Source organism: Danio rerio, chromosome 7 (assembly GCF_049306965.1).
Source record: "Danio rerio strain Tuebingen ecotype United States chromosome 7, GRCz12tu, whole genome shotgun sequence".
NCBI classification, from domain to species: domain Eukaryota; kingdom Metazoa; phylum Chordata; class Actinopteri; order Cypriniformes; family Danionidae; genus Danio; species Danio rerio.
This window is the reverse complement of record NC_133182.1, coordinates 69,982,743-70,008,512: the sequence shown is the minus strand read 5'-3', so window position 1 is coordinate 70,008,512 and position 25,770 is coordinate 69,982,743. Positions and strand designations below refer to the sequence as shown.

Genomic DNA, 25,770 nt, shown 5'->3' with positions numbered 1-25,770 from the left:
CAAATAACTTATGAAAATAAAATAAGTGTTAGGCGACGTGGTGGCGCGGTAGGTAATGCTATTGCCTCACAGCAGGAAGGTCCCTGGTTCGAGCCCCGGCTGGGTCAGTTGGCATTTCTGTGTGGAGTTTGCATGTTCTCCCTGAGTTTGCGTGGGTTTCCCCCACAAGTCCAAAGACATTTAGTACACGTGAATTAGGGAGGGTAAAATTGTCCGTAGTGTATGTGTGTGAATGAGTGTATGGATGTTTCCCAGAGATGGGTTGCAGCTGGAAGGGCATCCACTGCGTAAAACATATGCTGGATAAGTTGGCGGTTCATTCCGCTGTGCTGACCCCAGATTAATAAAGGGACCAAACCGAAAAGAAAATTAATGAATGAATGAAAATAAGTGTTATTGCTGATAAATGTACAGAACCCAAAGATATAAAGTACAGTGACATATTATATTATATTATATTATATTATATTATATTATATTATATTATATTATATTATATTATATTATATTATATTATATTTATTTGTTAAGTTAAATTCAATTTAAGCTTGATTTTCATATTAAATTTAAATTGTAAAATTAAAGAATTAAATTTACCAAAACAATTCCATTTAATTATATTGCATTTTTTATGTGCTTGTTTGTTTTGTTTGTTTGTTGGTGTCAACAATCCTTAGTTGTGTCATTTCTGTCTTTTCCCTGCAGCATCCACCAAAGCCTGAGTACAGTTCCTCTGGCCTGCAGCATATCCAGTATGTCTACAGTCACTATTATATTTCTGTGCTGGGAAATGCTGTCGCTCTGGCCAATGTCATCTGCATTTGTGTAAGAACCTCATTTTTATTTTACTTCACACATTTATCATATGAATCATCCTTCTTTTTGTCTTTTATCTTTTTTATCTTTTTTACAACTCGAGAATTCAACACTGCAACGTTTTTGTCTTGTTTCTAGTCCAAATATCTCAAAATTCTTAACTCAAGAAGCACTTTTCTAGTAAAGCAAAAATATTTTCTTGTTATTAGAAATAATATGTCAAAATGAAGTAAGCTTATCCTTAAACCAAGCAAAATAATCTGCCAATGGGCTAAGTAAAATAATCGTGTTTTTGCTTCGACGTAAGTTTTTCTTACCCCATTGGTAATTTATTTTGCTTGTTTTAAGGAAAAACTCTCCCAATTTTGACATATTATTTCTAAAAACAAGAAAATATTTTTTGCTTTTCTAGAAAATACTTCCTAATTTTAGGAATTTTTAAATATTTGGATTAGAAACAAGACAAAACATCTAAATAAAGAGTTTTTTTTTTGTACAGTGTATTATATTAAAGGAACAGTTCACCCAAAAATGAAATCCTTGTCATAATTTATTCCCATTGTAAGGAAACAAATACTATAGAAAGCAATAAATACTGATTTCCAACATTCTTCAAAATAACTTCTGTTGTATTCAACACAATGAAAAATACTCCATCACATTTGTAACAAATGAAGGCTGAGCAAACGACTAGATTTTTAGTTTTTGGTGAACTGTCTCTTTAACATGGTGACACGGTGTCTCAATGGTTAGCACTGTCGCCTTACAGCAAGAAGGTCACTGGTTTGAATCCTGGCTGGGTCAGTTGGCATTTCTGTGTGGAGTTTGCTTGTTTTCCACTGTTTCATGTGGGTTTCCTCCAGGTGCTTCGGTTTCCCACACAGTCTAAAGACATGCGCTATAGGTGAATTGAATAAGCTAAAATGGCCGTAGTGCAAGACTGGATGGGTGTTTCCTAGTGTTTGGTTGCGGCTGGAAATGCATCTCCTGCGTAAAACGTATGCTGGATAAGTTACCGGTTCATTCCAATGTGCCCACCCCAGGGGCGCCTCCAAGGGGTGGCCAGGGGTGGCCACGGCCACCCCTCAGTAAACTCTGGCCACCCCTGTGGCCACCCCTTTGGCCACCCCAATATAATTTTGCGGTTGACATTATTGATTTAAATGAACTCATAAATTCCCAATATTTAGATAAATAAATAAATAAAATGCAGTCACTAAATTATTGTTGGTGTTACTGACGTAGCTCTCCCCCTCTGGTTCAATGCTGGTGAAAGCAAACTGACGCATGCGCGCGGAAAACCATTCCCGCGCGCCTCACGCACTCCTGTGTGAATCCCGGTTGGTTGTTTGCATGCACGCCGACATAGGCACCGCTCATGCGCAGTGAAACCGGAGTAACAGCCTTTTGTGCAGAGGTGTCGGCACGCAGCGAGTTTTGAAAGTCGTTTAAAGTTTATATAATATGATGATGATGATGATGATGTTACTTTCACTAAACATGCCTTTAAAGCAGAAAGGAGGGATAATGAGTCAGGGAGGTAAGACTTCATACATGATTTCTCAGCCATGATCTGGTCTAAGATCACAGATAATTCTATAATACATTTTTTGTATTCTTTAGAATTGTCATAATTAATTTTCATGCAAAAGGTTTCTTAAGTGATGTTGGCATATCACTCCAGTTGTTTTCCAGTAATATTTAGGACTGATTTCTGTTATTTATTTAGAATAATAATTGTATATTAATATTAATTGTATTTATTTAGAATAAATATAAATAAATTGTTATATTTATTGAATAACAAATCTAACAATTCAAGAGTGGTGGGGGGTGTATAGGGTGGTTCGCCCAGGGTGTCATTTAAACTAGAACCACCACTACCCTCCCCGATCGTCCTTGACAGCACGCACACACCTTCAATAGACAGCAATGGCTATTTAATATTTACCTTAAGCTACAGTATATCAATAGAAGAAGCTGCATTAATAAAATGGTTCAAAAAGCAATATGGATAAATAATATTATTAGGTAGAGTGTGTATATAGTAATGCCTTTTGTTCAGTTTGTTCATTTGTTTGGGTAATTAATAAACTCATTATTCTTTCATTCATTTTCTTTTTGGCTTAGTCCCTTTATTAATCCAGGGTCACCACAGCAGAATGAACCGCCAACTTATCTAGCAGATTTTTACACAGCGGATGCCCTTCCAGCTGCAACCCATCTCTGGGAATAATAAACTCATTAATCTTCATTAATTTTAGACATGGCATATACCGTATGATGTACAATAAAGGCACGTAAAAAAAGAAGTTATTTATACAGTATATGAAAAGTGTTTTTAAAATAAACATAGATTTTTATTTGGTTTGCAGATGTACTTGCTGAATTATTTCAAAGAATAAATTGCAATATTTCAAGTAGAATTAATTAAATGAATAAAAACTACATTATTTCATTTACCAGAAACAAAAATATATCATTACACTGAATTTATTATTTTTTGTGTGCCACCCCAAGATTTGGTGCGGCCTCTTCTGGCCACCCCTAAGAAAATTTTATGGGGGTTGCCACTGGCCCACCCCTGATTAATAAAGGGACTAAGCCGAAAAGAAAACGAATAAATGAATGAAATTGGCCATAGTGTATGTATGTGAATGAGTGTGTATGGATGTTTCCCAGTACTGGGTTGCAGCAGGAAGGGCATCTGCTGTGTAAAACATATGCTGGATAAGTTGCCAGTTCATTCCGCTGTGGCAACCCCTGATAAATAATGGAACTAAGCCAAAGGAAAATGAATAAATGAATGTCTCTTTAACAACGATTGTTTACCACCTAGTGGTGCAAGACGGAGCTGCGAGAGGCTTTTGGTATAAATATGACGAGTTAAATTAAATTTTGATATATATATTTTAAAAAAAAATCTAAAGGCTTTAATATTAAATACGACAATACTCAACTATTTTACAAAAAAATTTATAAAATTAATAAATTTAAAATTAATACATTTAAAATAAAGAAAATATCCCATTTAAAATGTAAAAATGGTAAAGCCTAGTTGTTTAAGGCATTGTAGCAAGATATAAAGATTTAAAATGACAATTAATTTGTAATTTTTGGGTCTGCACTGTGAATATGTCATCTAATAATTCTTGCAGTGATTATCCCTGATAGGATTTTTGGGTGCATAAAATACACCAAATTCAGTGCTTTGAAGATCATTTTTCCGGACTTGACCCATTTTTTTTCTTTGTTTTAGTTTTATTAAATACAAACATGGAAAATGTTGACTACAGTTGCTATATATAAAACAGCAAAATATACAAGTGCTCACATGCCCCTAACAAATTAGTGAAAATCTATTTCAGTTTGAATGGTGAAATGGTGCCATCTTGTGGAGGGTGTATGCAAAACAAAAGTTTCCTTGAAACTACATTCTATCCTGTACAGTTACAGTATTAGAAATGAACAGTGTTATGACTTGTTGTTTTAACTTTGAACCATGAATATCATCTTTAATATCTGTTATTTTATTATTTTTTTGCAGACTGTTTTGGTTCTGAATGCAGAGAAATCTGCCTCAGAGAAAAATTACTTTTATATGGAGGTAAGTGTCTCATGCATCTACCAAAAAATCCATGATGCTTTAATAATAACGCAGTTTAATATATAAAGATTAAAATTAGATGTTTTATTTTTACTCCCAGACCTAATTAAATTATAGACACAGCAATTGTTATTCTGAAATTTTGAAGGTGATTTTGTGAATATTAATACAAACACTGCTTGTCTTTCAGATCATCAACTGTATTTTCATCCTGTACTATTTAATAGAGATGCTGCTGAAAATAGTGGCGTTTGGTTGGAAAGGTTATCTGTCATACAGGAATAACATTTTTGATGGATTTCTCACAGTTCTTCTGCTGGTAAGGTTGTTTGCGTTTGTTTTAATTAGATTATATTTAAAATAATGATTATAGATTATTTAGTGTATTTTATATATAGCTGAAGTTTGTTTAGCATCAGCATTTTCACAGTATTATTCTTCTTGATAAAGACTTATTTTTTTATTTTGGCTGTAATAAAAACTGTTTTTTATTATTTCTAGGTACATTTTAAGGCCAATATTATTATCCCTTTTAAGAAAAATGCTTAGCTTGTTTCATTGGCTACAGCATAAACCACTGTCTTCCAATGACTTGCCTGATTCAGGGGTTTTCAAACTTTTTAATCTCAGGGACCCCAAATATGATGATTCCTTTCAGGGGACTCCTTTGCCTAAAGTTTAAAGGCACTAATGTATTTCAAGTATAAATATGTAAACTAAAATTCTGTATAACGTAAAGACATTATAGTTCATATTTCACAGGCATGCAAAACGGCATTGTTTTCAAAACTATTTATTTTATTAGTTGGCAACTCACTATAGCCAAAAATGATTCCCAAAATTGTTATATTTCGTTAAACAACAACAAAATATTTACATTAACTGAACAAGATAGCTTTTCTAAATAAGGCATTGGTAGATGAAAAGTTAAACCTGGACATTTGTAACATTTGTAGTTTCTGTAGTTTTTCTTCCCTGTCTTGTTTTTATGAAAAACTGCAAAATACTTACATTGAACTTTTGCGTCTGCTTACTGTGTTGTCTGACAAAGACACACAATCTACCTTTCATGCCGATTCCTCTCCAAATAACTATCTGACAATGCCTTTGGTAGCTGGTAACAACAATGCTTCGCCAATTGTGTGCGGCTTCTTAGCACGAGTGATGTGGAGTGATGACAAATATGACGCTTTTAAACACCTCTCAGGGACTATTGCTTGCTTGATTCTTTAAAAATCTTTCCATCATCTGTACTGCACTTACAGCTGCCAATTGCTCCATTCAGCTGTTTGCAAAACCTTAAAGAGTGCAAAGGATTTTGGGATAAACACATTAGAATTAAGTATCCACTTATATAAATCATAAAACTATATATAGATTAATTATTTATAGTCTTAAATAATTTTAGGATTGGAAAAAAATATCTCGGAAATAATTTTTGTTTCTGCCAAGTTTTTCGTCGACCCCCTAGTGCTCTCTTGCGGCCCACCAGGGGTCCACGGACCCCAGTTTGAAAACCCCTAAACTAGTTAACCTAGTTGAACATCTTGCAAAATAACAGAATATTGTAGTGTCATCCTATTAACCTGTTAGCCAGCACTCAATTTTGGGGATTTACATCTACCTAAGTTTAAATAGTAACAGTTCCTGACTCCAGTAAGCTACAAACACAAATTATGCATCATTGGAAAGAAGACACTTTAAGCTTTGCTGTGGTAAAGCAGGAGAAGTTTTATGTTACAAATTATAAAAAGTTATACATTATGAAGTCATGAGGAAAACAAATTGTATTGTGTTTAATTTTAGTTTTCCATATAGAAACACAGGAAAACATTAATGTAATGTCAACAGACAAAGAAAATTATTAAATTACTAAGAATGGTATGTTTAAAAAAATTTGGAAAAATCTTTTCTCCGTTAAACAGCACTTTGGGAAATATTTGAAAAATAGATTAAAGGAGACCTATTATCTCCCTTTTTACAAGATGTAAATAAAGTTTTATAACTCTTTGAAACTGCCCCTTTTAGGTTTTGATCCTAATTGTGCCATTTTGGTGACTGTCGCTTTAAATTCAAATGAGATTGTGTTCTTTTCAAAAGTGGGCGGAGCTACAAATGCCTATGTGTCAGCATAGTGGCAGATAAAAAAAGACAAATTTCCTATGCCAATGAGGGAGAGATCTTCACTAATGAGCAGGGCTTTCCCCCTCTGATGACACAAAGGGAGAATGTCAATCAAAGTGTTTCTGCAGACTGTTATTAGAATCAGAAAGAGCTTTATTGCCAGGTATGTTCGCACATACAAAGAATTTGTTTTCGTGACAGAGCTTCTACAGTGCAACAGAATTAAAGAGACAGGAAAAAAAAACAGAAAATAAATGTATATGTAAAAAAAATCAGTAAGTAGTGAATGCAAATATACAAACAGACAAGTGTATGTAGAGCTATATTACTATAGACAATGTTATATGTGTAGCTATTATGTGCAAATTGGCATGTAAAGTGTATTGTTAAATAAGTGTATATGTGTATAAAAGTGTATGGCATTATCAAGTGTGATTATTAAAAATAATATACTTGTACCGTTAGAAACTGGTTATATTAGACTATTGCTACACAACTGTGTTTAAACCCCTTATAAAAGTGATTTTTGCATAATAGGTCCTCTTTAAAAGTCACAGGAGGGGTAATGATATTGTGGTGACCTGTAGATCATGTGTGGGTGAAGATACTAACCTGAGACATGTTGTTTCTTTTTTCTCAACAGGCAATTCAGATCGTCATATTCATCACATTCAAGATTCCCTATGTGGACGTGTGAGTGTGTACGGAGTTCACAATCATTAAACTGGCTTTAAAAAAATGAATCTCTCAGTGATTTGGATGTTTTGCTCTCATCTTGACAGGGATCCGGTTCCGCGGCACGTGATGGCTTTGTGGGAGATGATACGACTGGTCAACATGTTGATCGTTTTCCGCTTCCTTAGGATTATTCCAGAAATCAAGGTTGGTGACTGATTGCTCACATTAATAATCATCAACGGGTTTCTATAAACCCACATGGATATGAAAATAGTGCAGTGGTGACATTTTATTCTTAATTTATTTTATGGTTTACATTTATTCGGTCCATTCTTTATTCATTCTTTCACTCCATTCATTCACTATCTTTGTTCATTAATGTATTCACTTGTTCCTTCTTTATTTACTTTCCATCTTTATTTTATTCCATCCTTCTTTTTTCATTTTTATATCCATCCATCCTTTATTTATTCCTTCTTTTCTACCCTTATTCAATTCCTTCATTCTTTACTTCCATCCTTCCTTTTTATTCCCTTTCTTCCTTTCCAACTTCGTTCATCCATTTGTTCGCTCTTCTTTCTTTACTTCCATCCTTCTTTCTTTTATTCCCTTTATTCCTTCTTACTTTCATTTATTCATTTATTCACTTCGTCCTTCCTTCTTTGCTTCGATCCTTTCTATTTTTTCCCTTCCTTCCTTCATTCATTAATTTAACTAAACTATTTCGTTTTTTAGTCCATACATTACCTTCATCCATTCTTCCCTCATTCATTTACTTCTTCTTTCCTTCCTACCTTCATTTATTTATTCACTCCTTCGTTCATTCATTTAATTGAACTCCTTTTTTAATTTTTTACTTCATTCTTTACTTCCATCCATCCTGCCTTACTTCTTTTATTCCCTTCCTTCCCTCTTACCTTCGTTTAATCATTTATTTACTCCTTCCTTTCTTTGTTCATTCGTTTATTCACTTCTACGTTCTTTGTTTACGTCCTTTCTTCTTTTATTCACTCCCTTCATCCCTTCTTACCTACGTTCATTCATTTATTCACTCCTTCCTTCCTTCATTAATTCATTTTCAATTAAACTCCTTCATTTTCTACTTCTTACTTCCATTTAACCTTCCTCACTTCTTTTATTTACTTCCTTCCTTCTTACCATCATTCATTCATTTATTCACTCCTTCCTTCCTTCTTAACTTTGTTCATTTATTTATTCACTTCCTTCCTTAGTTCGTTTATTTACTTATACTTTCCTACTTTACTTCAATCCTTCCTTTTTATTCCCTTTTTCCCTTCATTCATACATTTATTTACTCCTTCCTTTCTTCGTTCATTAATTTAAACTCCTTCATTTTTACTTCATACATTACCTCCGTCCTTCCTTTATTCATTTATTCACTTCTCTATTCCTACCTTCATTCAATTATTCACCCCTTCGTTCATTCGTTTAATTTAACTCTTTTCATTTTTTACTTCATACTTTACTTCCATCCATCCTGCCTTTATTCACTTCCTTCCTTCTTATCTTTGATCATTCATTTATTCACTTCTTCCTTCTTTTCTTTCATCCTTTATTCTTTTATTCCCTTCTTTCTTTCTTACCTTCGTTCATTCATTTATTCCCTCCTTCTTTCCTTCGTTCATTCATTTATTCACTTCTACCTTCCTTCTTTACTTCCTTTCTTCTTTTGTTCACTCCCTTCATTCCTTCTTATCTTTGTTTATTCATTTATTCACTTCTTCCTTCGTTCATTCATTTTCAATTGAACTCCTTCTTTATTTTTTACTTCATACTTCCATCCATACTTCCTTTCTTCTTACCTTTGTTCATTCATTCATTCACTTCTTCCTTCCTTAATTAATTTATTCACATCTACCCTACTTCTTTACTTCCATCCTTCTTTTATTCCCTTCATTCCTTCTTACCTTCATTCGTTAATTTACTCACTTCTACCTTCCTTCTTTTCTTCGATCCTTTTTTATTCCCTTCTTACCTACGTTCATTCATTTATTTACTCCTTCATTCTTTAGTTCATTATTTCATTTACTTTTACCTTCTTTACTTCATTCCATTCCTCCTTCATTTTGTACATCATACTTCATTCATTCTTTACTTCCGTCTATCTTTGCTTCCTTCTTTTATTCACTCATTTGCACCTTTGTTCATTCATTCCTATCTTCCTTTCTACCATCTTTACATCTATTCTTCCTTCTTTAATTCCCTTCTTTTATCCCTTTTTACCTTAGTTTATACATTTATTCACTGCTTTTTTTCTTCAGTTAATAATTTATTCACTTCTACCTTCCTTCTTTACTTTCTTCCTTTCTTCCTTCATGATTTACTTCAATTATTCTTTACTTCTATCCATCCTTACTTATTCACTTCCTTTTATTTACGTCTATTTTTATTTCCTTCTTACATTTGTTCATTCATTCACTCCCTTCCTTAACCCTTAAAGACTGAGACAGCCGCCCGCGGCTAAAAATAAGTATTGCTCTTAAATGTTTAATAACTTTTGATCCGCTGATCCGATTCATACAATTCAAAGATTGGCATAAAGAAGAGAATCTCAGCTTTCCAGTGCTGTATCACATAACATTCGCGGACTTTCAGAGGCTCCGGAATCAGTGCGGTTACGTCATCAAAATTTGACAACGCTGATTTGACAAAGAAACGCTCGTCACTGTGTCTCCGGACAAACCAGACATGATACATTGATGCATTGTCCCTCCTCCATGCCCAGATTGGTTCAAACTCGCTATATCACAACCAAAAAGCCTAGGTTTCGCTTTTGTTTGTGGACCAACAAGCTTTTTGAACAACACGGAATGAGAGATACATGAGGCATACATTTATGCGCGGCTAAATAAAACGCAAAAAAATGTTTTGCATGAAATAATTCTCATACTAAGTACTTTTGCATGCACAGCAGCACAGAAACATGACAAAACAGTGACACAGCAAAGACGAACTGCTGCTCTTGCTGTTTTCAAAAGACACAAATGAAGGTGCAGCTGTTTGTCTGCATTGCAGACAACCATATCCAAATCCATATCCACGGACAACCATATCCATGCTGGCACATAAAACCTAAGGATGTTCCATATTGAACCTAGTTTAGTTATGTAACTATTTATGGTATAGTAAATATTTATATCTATTTTTTTACTGAGGATTTGCACCATGTTTATTTGGACTTTGACACATTATTTATTATTTTCTTTTTTTTTTTTATTTGTTCATTGTAAGTGGTGTTGTTTATAGTAACTGAAAATATATTATTTGGAAAAAGTCAAATTTGCTTCACTGTTCTATTATTTTGTAACATTTTTTTTCTGTTTAGTTCATTCCCAGAACTTTTGGGCAAATACATTGTCAGTAAATAAATGCATTTTTTTCCCCCATAGAAAAACGCCTTGGAATAACATTGAAATAAATTGCTATAACTTGCTCAGGGAATTGTGGATGTAGACAAAATTTATTTTGGAAGTATAAAACATCATAGCATGTATTTCTAAAGAAAGAAAAACAAACTTCATAAGGTTTTGTTTGAAATAACTAGAAAATGCCACTTTTTTAAAAAATCGTTTCTGGAAAATTCTGGAATATTTTCTGTCTGTTCATATGTTTTTGGACCAAAAAATATTTTAGACTAGACCTTTAAATAATACAGATTGAAACTTCAGGTTCTCCTGTTTAAAATGATATATGACACTTGAGGCTGACTGCTAAAATAAAAATAAAACTGCTTTTAAAAAAAATAATAACATAGGCCCATTAGGTGCCCACAAAATACCTCTAGGTCTTTAAGGGTTAATACACCTCTTCTATCCTTTCTATTTTTCTTCATACATTTATTCACTGCCTTCCTTCCTTTCTTCATTCTTTGCTTAAACTCAGTTGCTGGAGGGCCGCAGCTCTGCACAGCTTTGTTCCAACCCTAAATAACCACACCTGATCAAACTAATTGAGTCCTTCAGGCTTGTTTGAAACCTACAGACAAGTGTGTTGAAGCAGGGCTGGAACTAAACTGTGCAGGGTTGCGGCCCTCCAGGAACTGAGTTTGACAATCTTGCGTTAATTGATTATTATTTTTACTCTTCAGTTGATGGCAGTGGTGGCCAGCACTATCGTTGACCTGGTAAAAAACCTACGGGCATTTGCTGGGATTCTTCTGGTAAGTGACCAGACTTCTTATACAGTGTCATTATAGAGATTTTATCACTGATATTGAGTTTGGTCTCTTCATTTCAGGTGGTATACTATATGTTTGCAGTTCTCGGTATCTGGCTTTTCCAAGGAGCTATTAGTCCTCCATCAAACATGAGGTATGGTTCATTAAATGTCCATTTAACAGGATATTTAAAGGTTTGGAAGTTCCTAGAACTTACCAAGGCTGTGATTTATTTTAAAACTATGATAGTTTAAAATGGCAAATCTGAATGTTGAGCATCATTACTCCAGTCTTTAGTGTCACACAGTTCTCCAGAAATCACTCTAATTTGCTGATTTTCTGCTCTATTATTGAAACTTATTATTAGTGCTCAATTAACAATGGATTCGCAATCTTAGAATGATTTCCGAAGGACGGATCTTAAGCTGTGAATTTAACTTGTAGCTTAATAATACATTTCTATTTAATGTGTTCATGAGGATCCTCACTTGCTGAGAAACTGGTGCAAATTCCCAATAATATAATAAAATATCTATTTTTTGGCAGGGGCAACTTCTATTCCACATTTTTATGCTGTTTTGAAAAATGTACATAGAAACGTGAATGAAAACAGGATTAATTAAGAAAAATTAATTTCGGTTTCGACAAGATTTAATTGCATTTTAAGATGCATAAAAAATCAAAGACAGTTACAAATTCTAATAATTCATCACAAAATTACAGGTGTTTTTAATTGATTTCTTATTAAATAAATGTGGGAATTCTTACAAAAATTTCATTTAAAAGGCTTATATCAGACCTACAACTGGTAATGTAGTTATTATTTATGTACATTAATTAAGACTTGAAACAGCTAAAAAAGTAGTTTTAAACAAACATACAGATGTTACTACTTCAATGTGTTCCTTGTGCCGCCATTCATGCCGCGGCGACGGCGGTACTTGATGCACCAGCAGCATTTGACCGCTGGGTGGCACTTTAACCACAGATATTCAGCTTTGCCTTTTCACAGTGCTAAACAGACTGTTCTTTAGGCGTAGCTTACTGTATGTGATGTGATGTGATGTGTTCAATTAAAATATAATTTTAATTTAGTTTTTCTGGTAATAGACATGCTCTTACACTATACTATGCTGTAGAAAAGATACATGGTGAGAAGTCAAAAAGCAAATATAAGAATTAAGTTATTAGCCTTTAGTGCCTGATTAAATTGCGTTGGGGTGAAAATAATGTTTTGATTTCTTTGACTATCATGGCAATGTTATAATCTCAAATCTTAAACGTGCGCATATGAAAAACAGCAAAATAATATAGATTATCCTGCCGGTAGAGCACATCACCTCACAGCTGTGAACTTGCGATCACCTCAACTTACATTTATTTTTTTTTTTACCTGGTTTATTGTAAACTTATTTAGTGCAAAGAGGATTCGTTTTGGAAAATAGAATTAAAGAAATGAAAGACAACTAAAATGAAAGCACAAACATTCAGTACAAATAATTAGTCTTAAATAAATAAATAAATAAATAAATAAATAAATAAATAAATAAAGCAGTCTTTTAGTCTAAATATAGAGAGATGTAGTGTTTGCTATTTTGATAGAACTAAGACTAGACATGTTCATTTATATTTTTAATTTACGTTTTTATTTACATTTTCGTTGTTGATTATATTTACGATCTCATTTTATGTTTCAATTATAGTACATAATAATAAACAAATAATGAAAATAAATGAATAATGAAAATAGGACATAAATTAAGTCTGGCAGGTTTATTTTTAATAATTTAGTTTCAGTTCTGTTTTTTTGTTTCAAAACGTCAATGTTCTGCTTTAAAGTATAACTGTTGTTTTGTTTTTTTACTTAATGGCTCAGTATGTTTTGTATTTTAATTTCATATTCAGTCACCTTGCATATGCGTGTGAAATATAATGCCGCATAACCGCGGAAAAAGAAGAAAAGGCTGTCAGTTAAAGCTAATTAATCAAAATTGGCTATATTAAAATACAGCATTTATGTTAATACAGGCAGAGTGTGAACAAACTAAGGCTAAGATATGTGCTTGCCTTTTAATGCATTTAAAAATATTTGCGGCCTTTTTATAGGCTACAGGCAACTGGTGTATAATAATGTTTTTTTTTTGTATGGTAAAGGACAATGCACATTATGTTATTGATGTAAACTTAGGCTAAAACTTACCATTGATAAACGTGACCTACCTCAAGCAGATCACTTAAAGTGTAATAAAAATAATGTTGCCGCAGGACATAAATGAAGTCCCGCAAGTTTATTTTTAATAATTTAGTTTCAGTACTATTAATTTTTTTCTCAAAACGTCAATAGCACCTTCAATAATCTAAACATTAAAGATGGACCGCAAGATGTGTTGAGTGGCTATGTGGTGAAGAACAATGGCAAAGCTAAGTGTGATAATTGTAATAAACTAATAAGTTATAAAGCAGAGTCCCGACCAACAGGACTAAGCATATGCGGTTGGCTCATTCTTCACGAATATAGAATTAAAATTATGGCGCGTTAGGTTCATTGTGCATCCCGCAGGTGCAACCAACAAGGGTTGTGCAATTGAGTTTAACTTTTTGAGCGTTATAAGCAGCTCGTTGTTAGTTTTTATTTAAATATATCGAGCCGAAACTAAGCAGCGCATTCTCTCCGCCTCCTCGTTTATAACCAGCTGGACACGCCACTGAAGCAGGAGAGACACTCTGTCGTTCATAATCTTAGCTGATGTGTCGGAGTCGAAAGAATATATCAAAGAGGAATGTTCTTTTAACAGTCCCGATATGTGTAATCTTTTTTTCCCTGTCATTTCTCTTCAGCAAATTATATTTTTAAAGCTGCTTGATTCTTTTAAAACCGAAAGCAGAGCCCGTCAATTGGTGTTTTTTCATAAGAAACTCCTTTATGAATGTTTTATTTTATGAGTAGTCTTTAATGTGCTTTTTAATAGTTTTATTTTATTCAAAGCAGCACCTAAAAGCGAATTTATCCTCAAAACGTGGCATGAGAGCGATGCATGTCATGTGTCGCATATATTGCCTTTTTTCTGATCTTTTTGCATGCAGATTTTAATCAAAAGACAGGTAATTTAATTACTTTCGATGTGCTAAAATATTTGTTAAATAAATGTTATTTCAAAAAAAGCATATGCAATGTGCTCTGACAGGTAAAATCCGATTCTTTCTCTCTTTCAAGTTCAAAGCAAATTTGAATGCCAAAGGATTTTAGATATGCATATACAAGACTATGTAGTATATTAACATCAACAAATTAATAAAATAAGTAGCAAATGAGAAATAAATGACAGACAAGTTGATAAAAACAGACATTATCTCTAATTATCAGAATTGCAAGATTAAAACAGCTGAATATAGGCCTAAATAATCTAGAAAGCAACTACTGCGCGCTGATATTTATTCTTCTTTTTTTCCGAATAACGAACAATTTCAACCGTGGGGAGATACCGACAACTTGATTTGCAGTATTTTCTAACATGTTAGAAGCGGGCAGCGGACATCAGCTAGCCGTAAAGACGGGCCGGCACAAAAAAAAAAACATGGCTGCCGGTGGAGAAGCGGCTGTGCCCTCAGCAGCTGATTGAGACGGAGCTGCATATCCTGAGTGCACTAAATACCCCGAGATCCGGGAGAAATTCTACCCGATAATCCAACACATACAAAACAACTTTGAGTCCCTGTCGAACAGAACCCATCTTACTGGGGGAGTGTGTGTGCTGCTGTGTGTTCACCCAACAATACCCGCTCCTGTCTCCAACACACAAATACTGGAACTCTTTATGTGGACTTACTTTTGATAATAGGCTACTATTATTACCTTTATCCTGTTTAATGTTATCAAAAATCTATTTTTATTTTTATTATTATATTTTTATTTTTTATTCTATTTTTATTTTTATTAATAATTTTTTTATTATATGTTATTTTTATATTTGTTTGCACTACTGCCCTTTTTGCACTGTCTTGTTTGTGAGACGCGCACTGCTTTGGCAAAACGAATGTACAGTTACTTGTCATGCCAATAAAGCACCTCAAATGTGAAAATAGCCTAGGCAACAAATAACAAATAGTAGTGTAATAATAACAAAAAATGCCCTTTTCATTTTCATACAATAGGCCTATGTGTGGGTTTTGACAATATGTGTTTAATTAAGCTATAAAGATCAGATGAAATGCATAGTGAAATATGAAATAAATGTCTCTTTTGCTGAAAATTTAATTAATCTATATATTTATTATTTTAAAAATCAACTCATTTTTGCCCAGAGAAAGAGGCGCGCGGCACTAGCGGACATGGGGTGCTTTTCCAAAAAAAGACGTACAGTAACTTGCAGCTGAACTATGCACAGTTTGGGGAAAAAAAAGGATATAGTGATGCATGTCCCCCAAAACCCCTAGTTTCTCTGTCGCAGATCCATCATTTGAATCAGGTTAGTTATAAGTAAAACGCACATAATGATAAAGCACACCATCATCACGAGGGCAATTAAATAGACAACCTAAACATATTTTTAATTGTTTATTTATGTAATGTGAGTTTTTATAACTTTGTTCTTTAAATTATTTATAACTTAGGCTATTCTATCGAGATGACACTATAAAAGGCCTTCAATGCACTGAAATAGGTAATAGGGATACAATGAAAAGCCGATTTCACTATTGACCCTGTTTTTATTCATTGACGGCTTCCCAACGCCGCATTTCTGTTGCGCGAAAAAAAGCTGCTGCAAATAAGCAAATTTATGACAAAACTATTTTAATAGTTTCATAGTAGTAGCTGGTGTGCTTCATCTGCGTGATTCTGATTTGACATTCTTCCGCTAAACTTGCACTGTGTTGATGTGTAAATGGGCTATGATCTTTGCTATTGATGCTAAGGCATCAAGGTGTAAATGAGCTATAGTTCTCTTTGCAACTTTCAATTTCGAGGTGGGGGAAGTGGGAAGAGGCAATTCAAATGTACCATCTCTAAAAAAAAAAAAAAAAGGCCGCTTACGCGGCATTTGTGTTTATTATTACCTTATTTTTATTTTATTATTATTAATTTATTAATTTATTCTTCATTCATTTTCTTTTCAGTTTAGTCCCTTTATTAGTCTGTGATCGCCACAGCGGAATGAACCGTCAACTTATCCAGCATATGTTTTACGCAGTGGATGGCAGGAGGGCCAGCTGGGGCTTCGGGACGGAGTGAAAGGAATTTGCCCCGAGTCTGGGAAAGATGGCTTGCCGTAATTACACTAGTTTTCCTATCGCACACATGCGCCAAACAAATAAACAAATAAATAAAAAAGGAAAAGAAAACATCTAGACTTATAGGCTGAGGTCTTTTTGCTTATAATCGCCCTTATGTTTCCGTTTTAAATGTAAGGCTGTTGCATAAAATAATACAATTTTAATTTATAAGTGATTTTGCTGCGTCCCCCTTGATGTTTCAATAACGCATAATAATCTACACACCATATTAAAGAAACAGCAGACATAAAGGTTGTGTGTGAGAGACCGAGCAAAAGAGCGCTCTCTTCACAGCTCTGTTGATGCTGCTAGCGGCTTCTTTCTTTTTGTTATTTATTTTGCAGATAATACACCATATGAATACAACAGAAAGACATAAAACTTTACAAATTACCTTTTGTAGACTCAAAACAAGTGTCATATCTTGATAAGCCTAAGCCACATTGAAATATAATTTAAAGAATTACATTATCGGATATAATAAAATCGCATTAAATAAATAAACCAATATAAAACAAGCAAAAGCAAGCTATAACAGTTTAGGTAGGCCTATACATAAATAAAACCGTTAAAGCCAAATCAAACTTTTATTTTACAAGATATTTTCTTTTAAAAGATTTTAGATATTTTCTAAAAACAATAAACACCAGAGAAGGTTTAGAATATTATTTTTAAAGTATTTGGATATGATGATAATAATCAAATCGTGCAAACACTGCAACATCTTTCCATATTTAGGCTGCTTTATTTATTTATTTATTTATTTATTTATTTATTTATTTAAGACTACTTATTTGTACTAAATGTTTGTGCTTTCATTTTAGTTGTCTTTTACTTCTTCAATTCTATTTTCCAAAACGAATCCTCTTTGCACTTAAAAAGTTTACAATAAAGCGTGTTAACAAATTTTAAATGATTAATGAAGGAATTATAATGCTTTGACTTATTGTTTAATATCATTTACAAGCACAGTAGCTGTATGGGCTATTTCTGTCCGTTCGCATCCCGTCCCTTTGCGCCCCCTGGCGGCTCATTCACAAACTGCGGTCATACACTAAAAACAGAGCGGCACCTATTTCAAACGGCGGCGGTACCAGCCGCGGCGTTAATAGCCACTTTGAACTCTCACCTACTGTAGAGTACTTGTATCTAAAATGAAAGAGTCAAGGCTATATGCAGCCTATGGTAAACTCGCACAACACAGGCCCTTCGAAAATAAAAATCGACCTTTGTTCATGATGCTGATTATGCATTCATTAATAGGTCTAAATAAATGCATCCATTGCTAAGCCCATATAATCAACAAAGAAAATAAATGAATTAACAATTAACAATGGATGCGAGTCGCTTTCTGTATGTCCAAAACCAAAAGCTTCAGTAAAAGCAGAATGACCACGATGTGCGGACGTCTTTCCATTTCGGCACTTGCTTTCGTGACCGTCGCCTTGCAACGTCCGTAAACAAAACAGCAGCTCGATGACGCAAGCGTACTGGGGTTCAGAAGGAAAAAAGACAGTATGAACACAAACCAACCGAGGAGGTGGCATGGGAAGACAATCGAACTTGGGTACGATCAAGGCAAATGAACCAAATGTGAAAGCACCCCTAAACACATTTTCTTAATCCATTTGTCTCTTTGCGTTGTCACACATGAAAGAAGTGGTCATTTTGAACTATCACTCGCTGTATGTGTTGCTATGCTGTGCAAAGTTGAAGTACTGATAAATTCTAAACTCTTTTTTTTCCATGTGCTTTCCTTTCAGTCTGGTCTCCAACTCCAGCTTGGAGAACATCACAGGGCCCTATAGCATGGAATGTGGTACTTTTGAGCAGCTCGAATACTGGCCAAACAACTTTGATGACTTTGCTGTAAGTTGCAAAAACGTTTTAAGCCTCCCATGACATCCTGATAAAACATTCATTATTTATCTGATCTGAACAGGCTTTTTTTAAACAAATTCTCAGAATGCTATAAATAAGCACTTATGAAAAAGAACTAGTAAGAGCTTTGACTAAATATGCTTTGTATATAGGGGTAAATAAGTACTGAACACATCACCATTTTCCTCAGAAAACATATTTCTAAAGCTGCCGTTGACTTTAAATTTTCCCTGGATGTTGGTAACAACCAAAAAAATCCATACATGCACAGAAAACAAATCTACTTGGTTTACTGATTAAGTTATGTGTAATAAAATGAAATGACACAAGGGAAAAGTTTTGAACACATGAAGAAAGGGAGGCGTAGAAAGGCAGTGAAAGTACTACTCAGTACTCTCAGTAGGTCTTTAGCAACCCTCTGCCCTTCGTCATTGTACATGAATATTTGCTGCTTCAGTCCAACATCTTCATTATCAGGAGGATGAAGATGAAACCAGGGTGGACATTTCAGCAAGATAATGATCCAAAACACAGCCAAAGAAACGCTTAAATGCTTTCGGAAAAAAATCCATGACTTTTCCAAGACTTTCAAGTAATATTTCATGACCTAATGTTTCATGTAATGTCTACGTTTACATAAAACATTAGGTCATACGGTTACAAAAGACAAGGAAAAGAAATAGAGACAACTTAACCTTCAGTTGAAGTCAGAATTATTAGCCCCCTTTTATTTTTTATTTCATTTTTTTAATATTTCCCAAATGATGTTTAACAGAGCAAGGAAATTTTCACAGTATGTCTGATAATATTTTTTCTTCTGGAGAAAGTCTTATTTGTTTTTTTTGTTTTTTGTTTTTTTTCAGGTAGAATAAAAGCAATTTTTAAAAAGTTTTAAATTTTTTAAAAAGCATTTTAGGGATAAAATTATTAGCCCCTTTAAGCTATATATTTTTTTGATAGTCTACTGAACAAAGCATCTTTACACATAAAGATAAATTAAATCAGTTATTAGAAATAAGTTATTAAAATTATTATGTTTAAATAATAATAATAAACAGGGGGTCTAATAGTTCAGGGGGGCTAATAATTCTGACTGAATATTCAAGTGTACAGATATTTGTTAAACTAATTTCCATGACTAAACTAAAATCCATGTCAAAATTCCATAACTTTTCCAGGTCTTCCATGACCTTATAAACCCTGTTAATTTTTTTTCATTGATGTATTTCTGTTTGTTCTGCTTTAATCTATGTAACTTTCATAATGTAAATGATTGAACTGTTACAATTCTTTCCTCCCTGTCAATATTCCAGTCGTCTCTGATTCTGCTCTATAACATCATGGTGGTGAATAACTGGCATGTTTTCACAGACGCATATGCCAGATACACTACAGAGTAAGTCAGACGTCACACACACAGATGCCCCTCTGTCTTTCTTTAACACGTTTGATTGCTTTGGCTGTGATGGGTTTTTGTCAATTTGTACCTATCATTTTTTTCCATGTCAGCTGGTCTCTGGTGTACTTTGTGGTCTGGTGGTTGACATCTTCAGTCATGTGGGTCAACCTGTTTGTGGCACTCATTTTAGAGGTATGTAGATTGTTGACCAATTTACTTAAAAAAAATAAAGAGTTTTATTTGTTAAAGTTTTTGATATATGAAATATTAAGTTAAATATAGACCCAGTCAAGATTTAACAAATTCCCAGAATGCTATAGATAAGCATAGGCCTTAAGACCTAAGGGTTGTGCTTATTCTCTTAATGAGTTATGGGTGTGTTTTGAGCATAATGTGCATTAAACCAATCAGAGTCTCCTCTCCATTCCCTTTAAGAGTCAGTTGTGTCGCACATAATGCAACTAGAATAACTACAGTAGATGCGATCGTCTGATCTCATATGAAGCAAGAGATCACGATGACATATGATGCAGGTGTTGTAGTGGTGCCCTAATTCTTAACACCTGTGCACACCGAGATGTTTTTTGCTCACGTTTTCGGTTGACATTTAACGCCTCGTGACTAAATAAAGTGCATCAATGTGATCATGCATATCAACGGGCAAAATGCCAGGTGCAAAAGCATCCTTTTTAAACAAAACACCCCATGCTGGTTTTTATGTTTTGTTGTGCCGAATCAAAACCTTTTCAACCAATCAGATTGGCACTTTTGTTTACGTGCACAAGGCTGCTGAAGTTACAGTAAACAGCACTTGGAGGCTCTCAAGCGGAAAATTGTCAATGTGAGCGCACAATGAAGAAGATGCCCAGAGGCGATATGAATGTGGAGCTGCTTAGTGCTCTGGTGAACAATAATCATTTCTTCATTGCTAGAGCTGGAGCTGCTGTGTAAACCATCAATGACAACAAGCGTGTCAACTTTGTCTTCTTCTTCTGTGTCACAAGCGGGTGTCAAAAGCTTAAAGTCATGTAGCGCCATCTAACATCAAGGAGTGATTTTGCATACTTTTCTGCTCGACGCCAGTGAAAATAGATTGGGTTTAAATCCGGAAAAACGTCTCGTAAAACACTGACAATATACACCAATGAAAAGCATCCCCTTCACACTCTGTTTCAAGGGGAAAAGGAAAGGGTAGAGGTACAAAAACAGAACTGAGATTAGGTTTAAATAATGTTTAAACGTTCTTCTTTGTATGTTTTTTTTTTTTTAAACACAACTAATTTTACCTTAGGAAGCATTAACAATTCTGAAACGCAAAGTGTAAAAGTTATTTTTAACCTTTTATGAACCTGTTGAGGACTCATAAACACATACTCACAAAAAACTTGTATGCTCCATAATATATTAAGCAGCCTTTTCTTTTACTAATCAGTCAACCTTTTTATGCATTGTAGTTAATCTTTTTATATGCTCTTCTTTCAGAACTTCACCTATAAGTGGGACCGCAGTAATGGTCTGTCTGTTGAAGATGTGGAGAGGATCGCCTATCAAAGCACTGTGCAGCTTATGTTCAAGTAAGACTGACTAAAGCCACTGATAAGTTCCCTATTAAAGGGACATTTGAATCAGAAATGAACATTTGCTGTTAATTTACTCACATTCAGCACATTCAAGATGAATTTTCCCTTTAGCAGAACATTAGTAGAACATTAAAGAAGCATTTTAGCTGAAACCGTGGACCTTGGGAGAATCATAAAATGGAAATCAAATGCTGTTTAAAATCACTCCTAGACCCTCATTTACTATTGCCTACATTAGTTCGCTAGTATAGTCTACCTAAAGGAGTAAATAGGTTGTTTTCAATCACGTGGTTCTGTTGATGTGCAAAATTCAGATGGAGGGCAGGAAGTAAAAAACTGAATGGGAGACAGAGAAAAGTCTGTATTTTTTGGGTGATTTATACCATATTTCAAAGTACATATGAATAGAAAATAACCACATATGTTGGGCATGATCCTTATATCATGAAGAGGGGATGAGTTTTCTACTAAACTAAAATATATTTGCTGGTCATCTAGGTGGTAGATACTGTTTAAGCTTTTACGCTATATGAAAAATACTATAAAAATATAGTATTTGGAAGCATACTAAAGGGTGGGCCATTTATATGGATACACCTTAATAAAATGGGAATGGTTGGTGATATTAACGTCCTGTTTGTGGCACATTAGTATATGTGAGGGGGCAAACTTTTTAAGATGGGTGGTGACCATGGTGGCCATTTTAAAGTCAGCCATTTTGGATCCAACTTTTGTTTTTTCAATAGGAAGAGGGTCATTTGACACATCAGACTTATTGGGAATTTCATAGGAAAAACAATGGTGTGCTTGGTTTTAATGTAACTTTACTCTTTCATGAGTTATTTACAAGTTTCTGACCACTTATAAAATGTGCAGTGCTGCCCATTGTGTTGGATTGCCAATGCAACCCTTTACTCCCACGCAATGCTGCACATCTTTGACACAGCGAATGCCCTTCCAGCTGTAACCAGTACTGGGAAACACCCAGTCATACACTACAGCCAGTTTAGTTTATTTGATTTACCTATAACGCATGTCTTTAGACTGTGGGGGAAACCGGAGGAGCCATAGGAAACCTACACTAACACAAGGAGAACATGCAAAATCCACACAGAATTGCCAACTGGTCCAGGAAGGACTCAAACCAGCAACCTTCTTGCTGTGAGGCGACAATGCTAACCACTGAGCCCACGTCACCTGTTTTGAACGATTAAAACTCATCCAATGTTTTTAGTTTCCATTGAAGTCAATAGTAATGGAATCAATGTATTTATCAAACTATTACATAAACGCTTGTGACTTAAACATTTATTTTTGCAGCATAGCTTGTTAGTGATTTATTATTTCATTTTGACGTGCAGTGTTTTCTCTTGTATGCGATTTTTGTGGGCATGGATGACGATACTTGTCAGAAATGTTTGCCTGAGGCTTTTCTCTTCGGTATTTCAAACGTTTTGCTTCTTTTCTCACAACGTTCCCTCACATTCCTCATTGAGGAAGGGTAATGAATTAATTTAGTGGAATGTGGTGTGGTTTACCCAGCTATTTAGTATCTCGACATTATCACTTCTCATGATCAAGCACAAATCTACATTTTTAGCATATATACAGGCTACGTAAAGCCTTGACTCTTTCATTTTAGAAATAAGTACTTTTTTTGTTTAAAACCAACTTTTTTTTTGTTTTTTTAATTAATGTGCATAATTAATAATTACATTACCAGTTGTAGGTCTGATATAAGCCTTTTAAATGTTTTTGTAAGACGTCCCTCATTTTACATTTTACACAGGCTATTACTTGTGCATAAACATATCTAGATATAGAAATAAACATACCATTTGTTTGAAAACAACAATTTTTTTTTGACATCCTTACTGCAAACTTATATGAGCGATAATATCATTAAATGTTGAGGGGGGCCTTAAAATATTTTCCGGGGGGAAAAGGGGGTCTCAGCCAAAAAAAAAAGGTTGGGAGCCACTGCTCTATTGGATTTAGTTCTGGTAACTGTGGAGGCCATTTGAGTGCAGTGAACTCATAGTCATGTTCAAGAAACCAGTCTGAGATGATTCGCGCTTTATGACATGGCGTGTTATCCTGCTGGAAGTAGCCATCAGAAGATGGGTACACTGTGGTCATAATGTGATGGACATGGTCAGCAACAATACTCAGGTAGGCTGTGGTTTTGACATGATGCTCAGTTGGCACTAACGGGCCCAAAGTGTGCCAAGAAAATATCCCCCACACCATTTCACCACCACCATTAGCCTAAACTTTTGATACAAGACAGGATGGATCCATGCTTTCATGTTGTTGATGCCAAATTCTGTCCCTATCATCCGAATGTCGCAGCAGAAATCGAGACTCATCAAACCAGGCAATGTTTTTCCAATGTTCTATTGTCCAATTTTAGTGAGCCTGTATGAATTGTAGCAACAGTTTCCTCTTCTTAGCTGACAGGAGAGTGCTCTTCTGCATACCTCTGTTGTAACGTGTGGTTATTTGAGTTACTGTTGCCTTTCTATCAGCTCAAACCAGTCTGGCCATTCTCCTTTGACCTCTGGCATTAACCAGGCATTTGTGCCACAGAACTGCCGCTCACTGAATCTTTTCTTTTTTTCAGATCATTCTCTGTAAACTCTAGAGATGTTTGTGCGTGAAAATGCCAGTAGATCAGCAGTTTCTGAAATACTCAGAGCAGCCCGTCTAACACCAACAACCATGCCACAATCAAAGTCACTTAAATCACCTTTCTTCCTCATTTTGATGCTCTGTTTGAACTGCAGCAGATCGTCTTGACCATGTCTACATGCCTAAATGCATTGAGTTGCTGCCATGTGATTGGCTGATTAGAAATTTGCATTAACAAGCAGTTGGACAGGTGCACTTAATAAAGTAGATATTAGTGCGTTTAATAGATTAAATGTTAAAACTTCTTGCCTTACACCAGGGTTTTCTAAATGTCAAAAATGTCTTCATGGAAGATGATGTTTACTTTAATATTCTAATGCTTTGTGGCATAAAAAAAAATGATTCATTTTAGTTTTTGGCTTTATTTAAGTTTAGTAAGAAATCTTCAATTTTAAGATTAATCCATTGTTGTTTTTGTCTTTCAGAGAGCACGTCAAAGAGCCGACAGAAGAAGAGTTACTAGCTCAACTACATCAACATCCTCATCTCCACCTCTCCTGGTGACCCCCTCACCTCGGCCTTTAATACATAATTACACATACCCACAATCCTCCAGGACTCCATCACGTCTGTGTAGGCCTCATGTTTACACATCCATCCATTTTGGAGAGCCTGTTTCCCATTACAGGATCTGTGTCGCTTCAGGTCGGTCTGGGAAAGGGTGTGTGTGTGTGTGTGTGTGTGTGCGTGTGTTTTCCAGCACAGTTAACGTTCAGAGGAACTTCAATTTATAATGTATAGTCTCTAGTTCTTGTTTTATCCTCAAGACAACCTGTTAATGAAGGTAGCATAAGTATGCATAAGTGGTTTTGATTTACCCCTTTTTTTGTCGTTTGATGATAATGGATTTATTTATTTTTTGTAAGTCTGTTACAGTCTGTAGATCTGTGGATTGTTTGAGAAATCATGGGTAAAAGGGACAATTAACGTGTACATTTTTTTAAAAGATGTGTTTTATTGATTTGTAGATTCAATATTTCTGACGTCCATTTTGTTTGTTCAGCGACCTTTATTTAAGTTAGATTTTACTGTATGTTGTACAGAAATCTTAATCAGGAAATCTCTCAAGGAAATACTTTCAAGTCCAGATCATATTTCATCATATTTCATCTAGCTAACAACCAAACACAAAACCTGAATTTGCTAATTATTGCATTTAATTTATGTAGTAATATGTAATATTCGCTCATTGCATGCTGATGGTTGAACTGAGAACTGTGAATGCCACGATGGTAAAATCTATACAAACTGGGCTTTGTTTACTGTATGTGCATTTTTGTGATTTATGACCTGGACTGTTTGACAATGACTTATTACGGGAAACATTTGGTTTTTCAGCCATATCAACAATATATATTGCTCTAACCAGTACATTTGGCTGAATATTGCTATAAATACACTGAATCCTGAATTGTGAAATCCACTGAATTGTGTTTATTCCGCTCATTGTTATAAATGTCTCTGTTAGACTGTTAAATCAGGGTATTTTTTAATGATTATTAGTGTTCAATTGCATACTTTAGATCAGGGGTTCCCAAACTTTTCA

At 34.5% G+C, this 25,770-nt stretch overlaps 1 protein-coding gene across 1 annotated transcript in view; it reads left to right on the top strand.

Moving 5' to 3' along the window:
* The window catches only part of tpcn2 (two pore segment channel 2), a 47,068-nt gene extending 21,425 nt beyond the window's left edge, over window positions 1-25,643 (top strand). Inside the window, exons 14-25 of the mRNA NM_001077722.2 lie at window positions 706-825; window positions 4,364-4,423; window positions 4,614-4,742; window positions 7,191-7,240; window positions 7,330-7,429; window positions 11,334-11,405; window positions 11,483-11,556; window positions 18,437-18,542; window positions 19,868-19,950; window positions 20,064-20,145; window positions 21,436-21,527; window positions 24,650-25,643. Of these exons, the coding sequence (NP_001071190.2) occupies window positions 706-825; window positions 4,364-4,423; window positions 4,614-4,742; window positions 7,191-7,240; window positions 7,330-7,429; window positions 11,334-11,405; window positions 11,483-11,556; window positions 18,437-18,542; window positions 19,868-19,950; window positions 20,064-20,145; window positions 21,436-21,527; window positions 24,650-24,728 (1,047 nt within the window). The 3' untranslated portion in view covers window positions 24,729-25,643. The remainder of the gene's footprint in view (window positions 1-705; window positions 826-4,363; window positions 4,424-4,613; window positions 4,743-7,190; window positions 7,241-7,329; window positions 7,430-11,333; window positions 11,406-11,482; window positions 11,557-18,436; window positions 18,543-19,867; window positions 19,951-20,063; window positions 20,146-21,435; window positions 21,528-24,649) is intronic.
* Window positions 25,644-25,770: the final 127 nt, after the last annotated feature.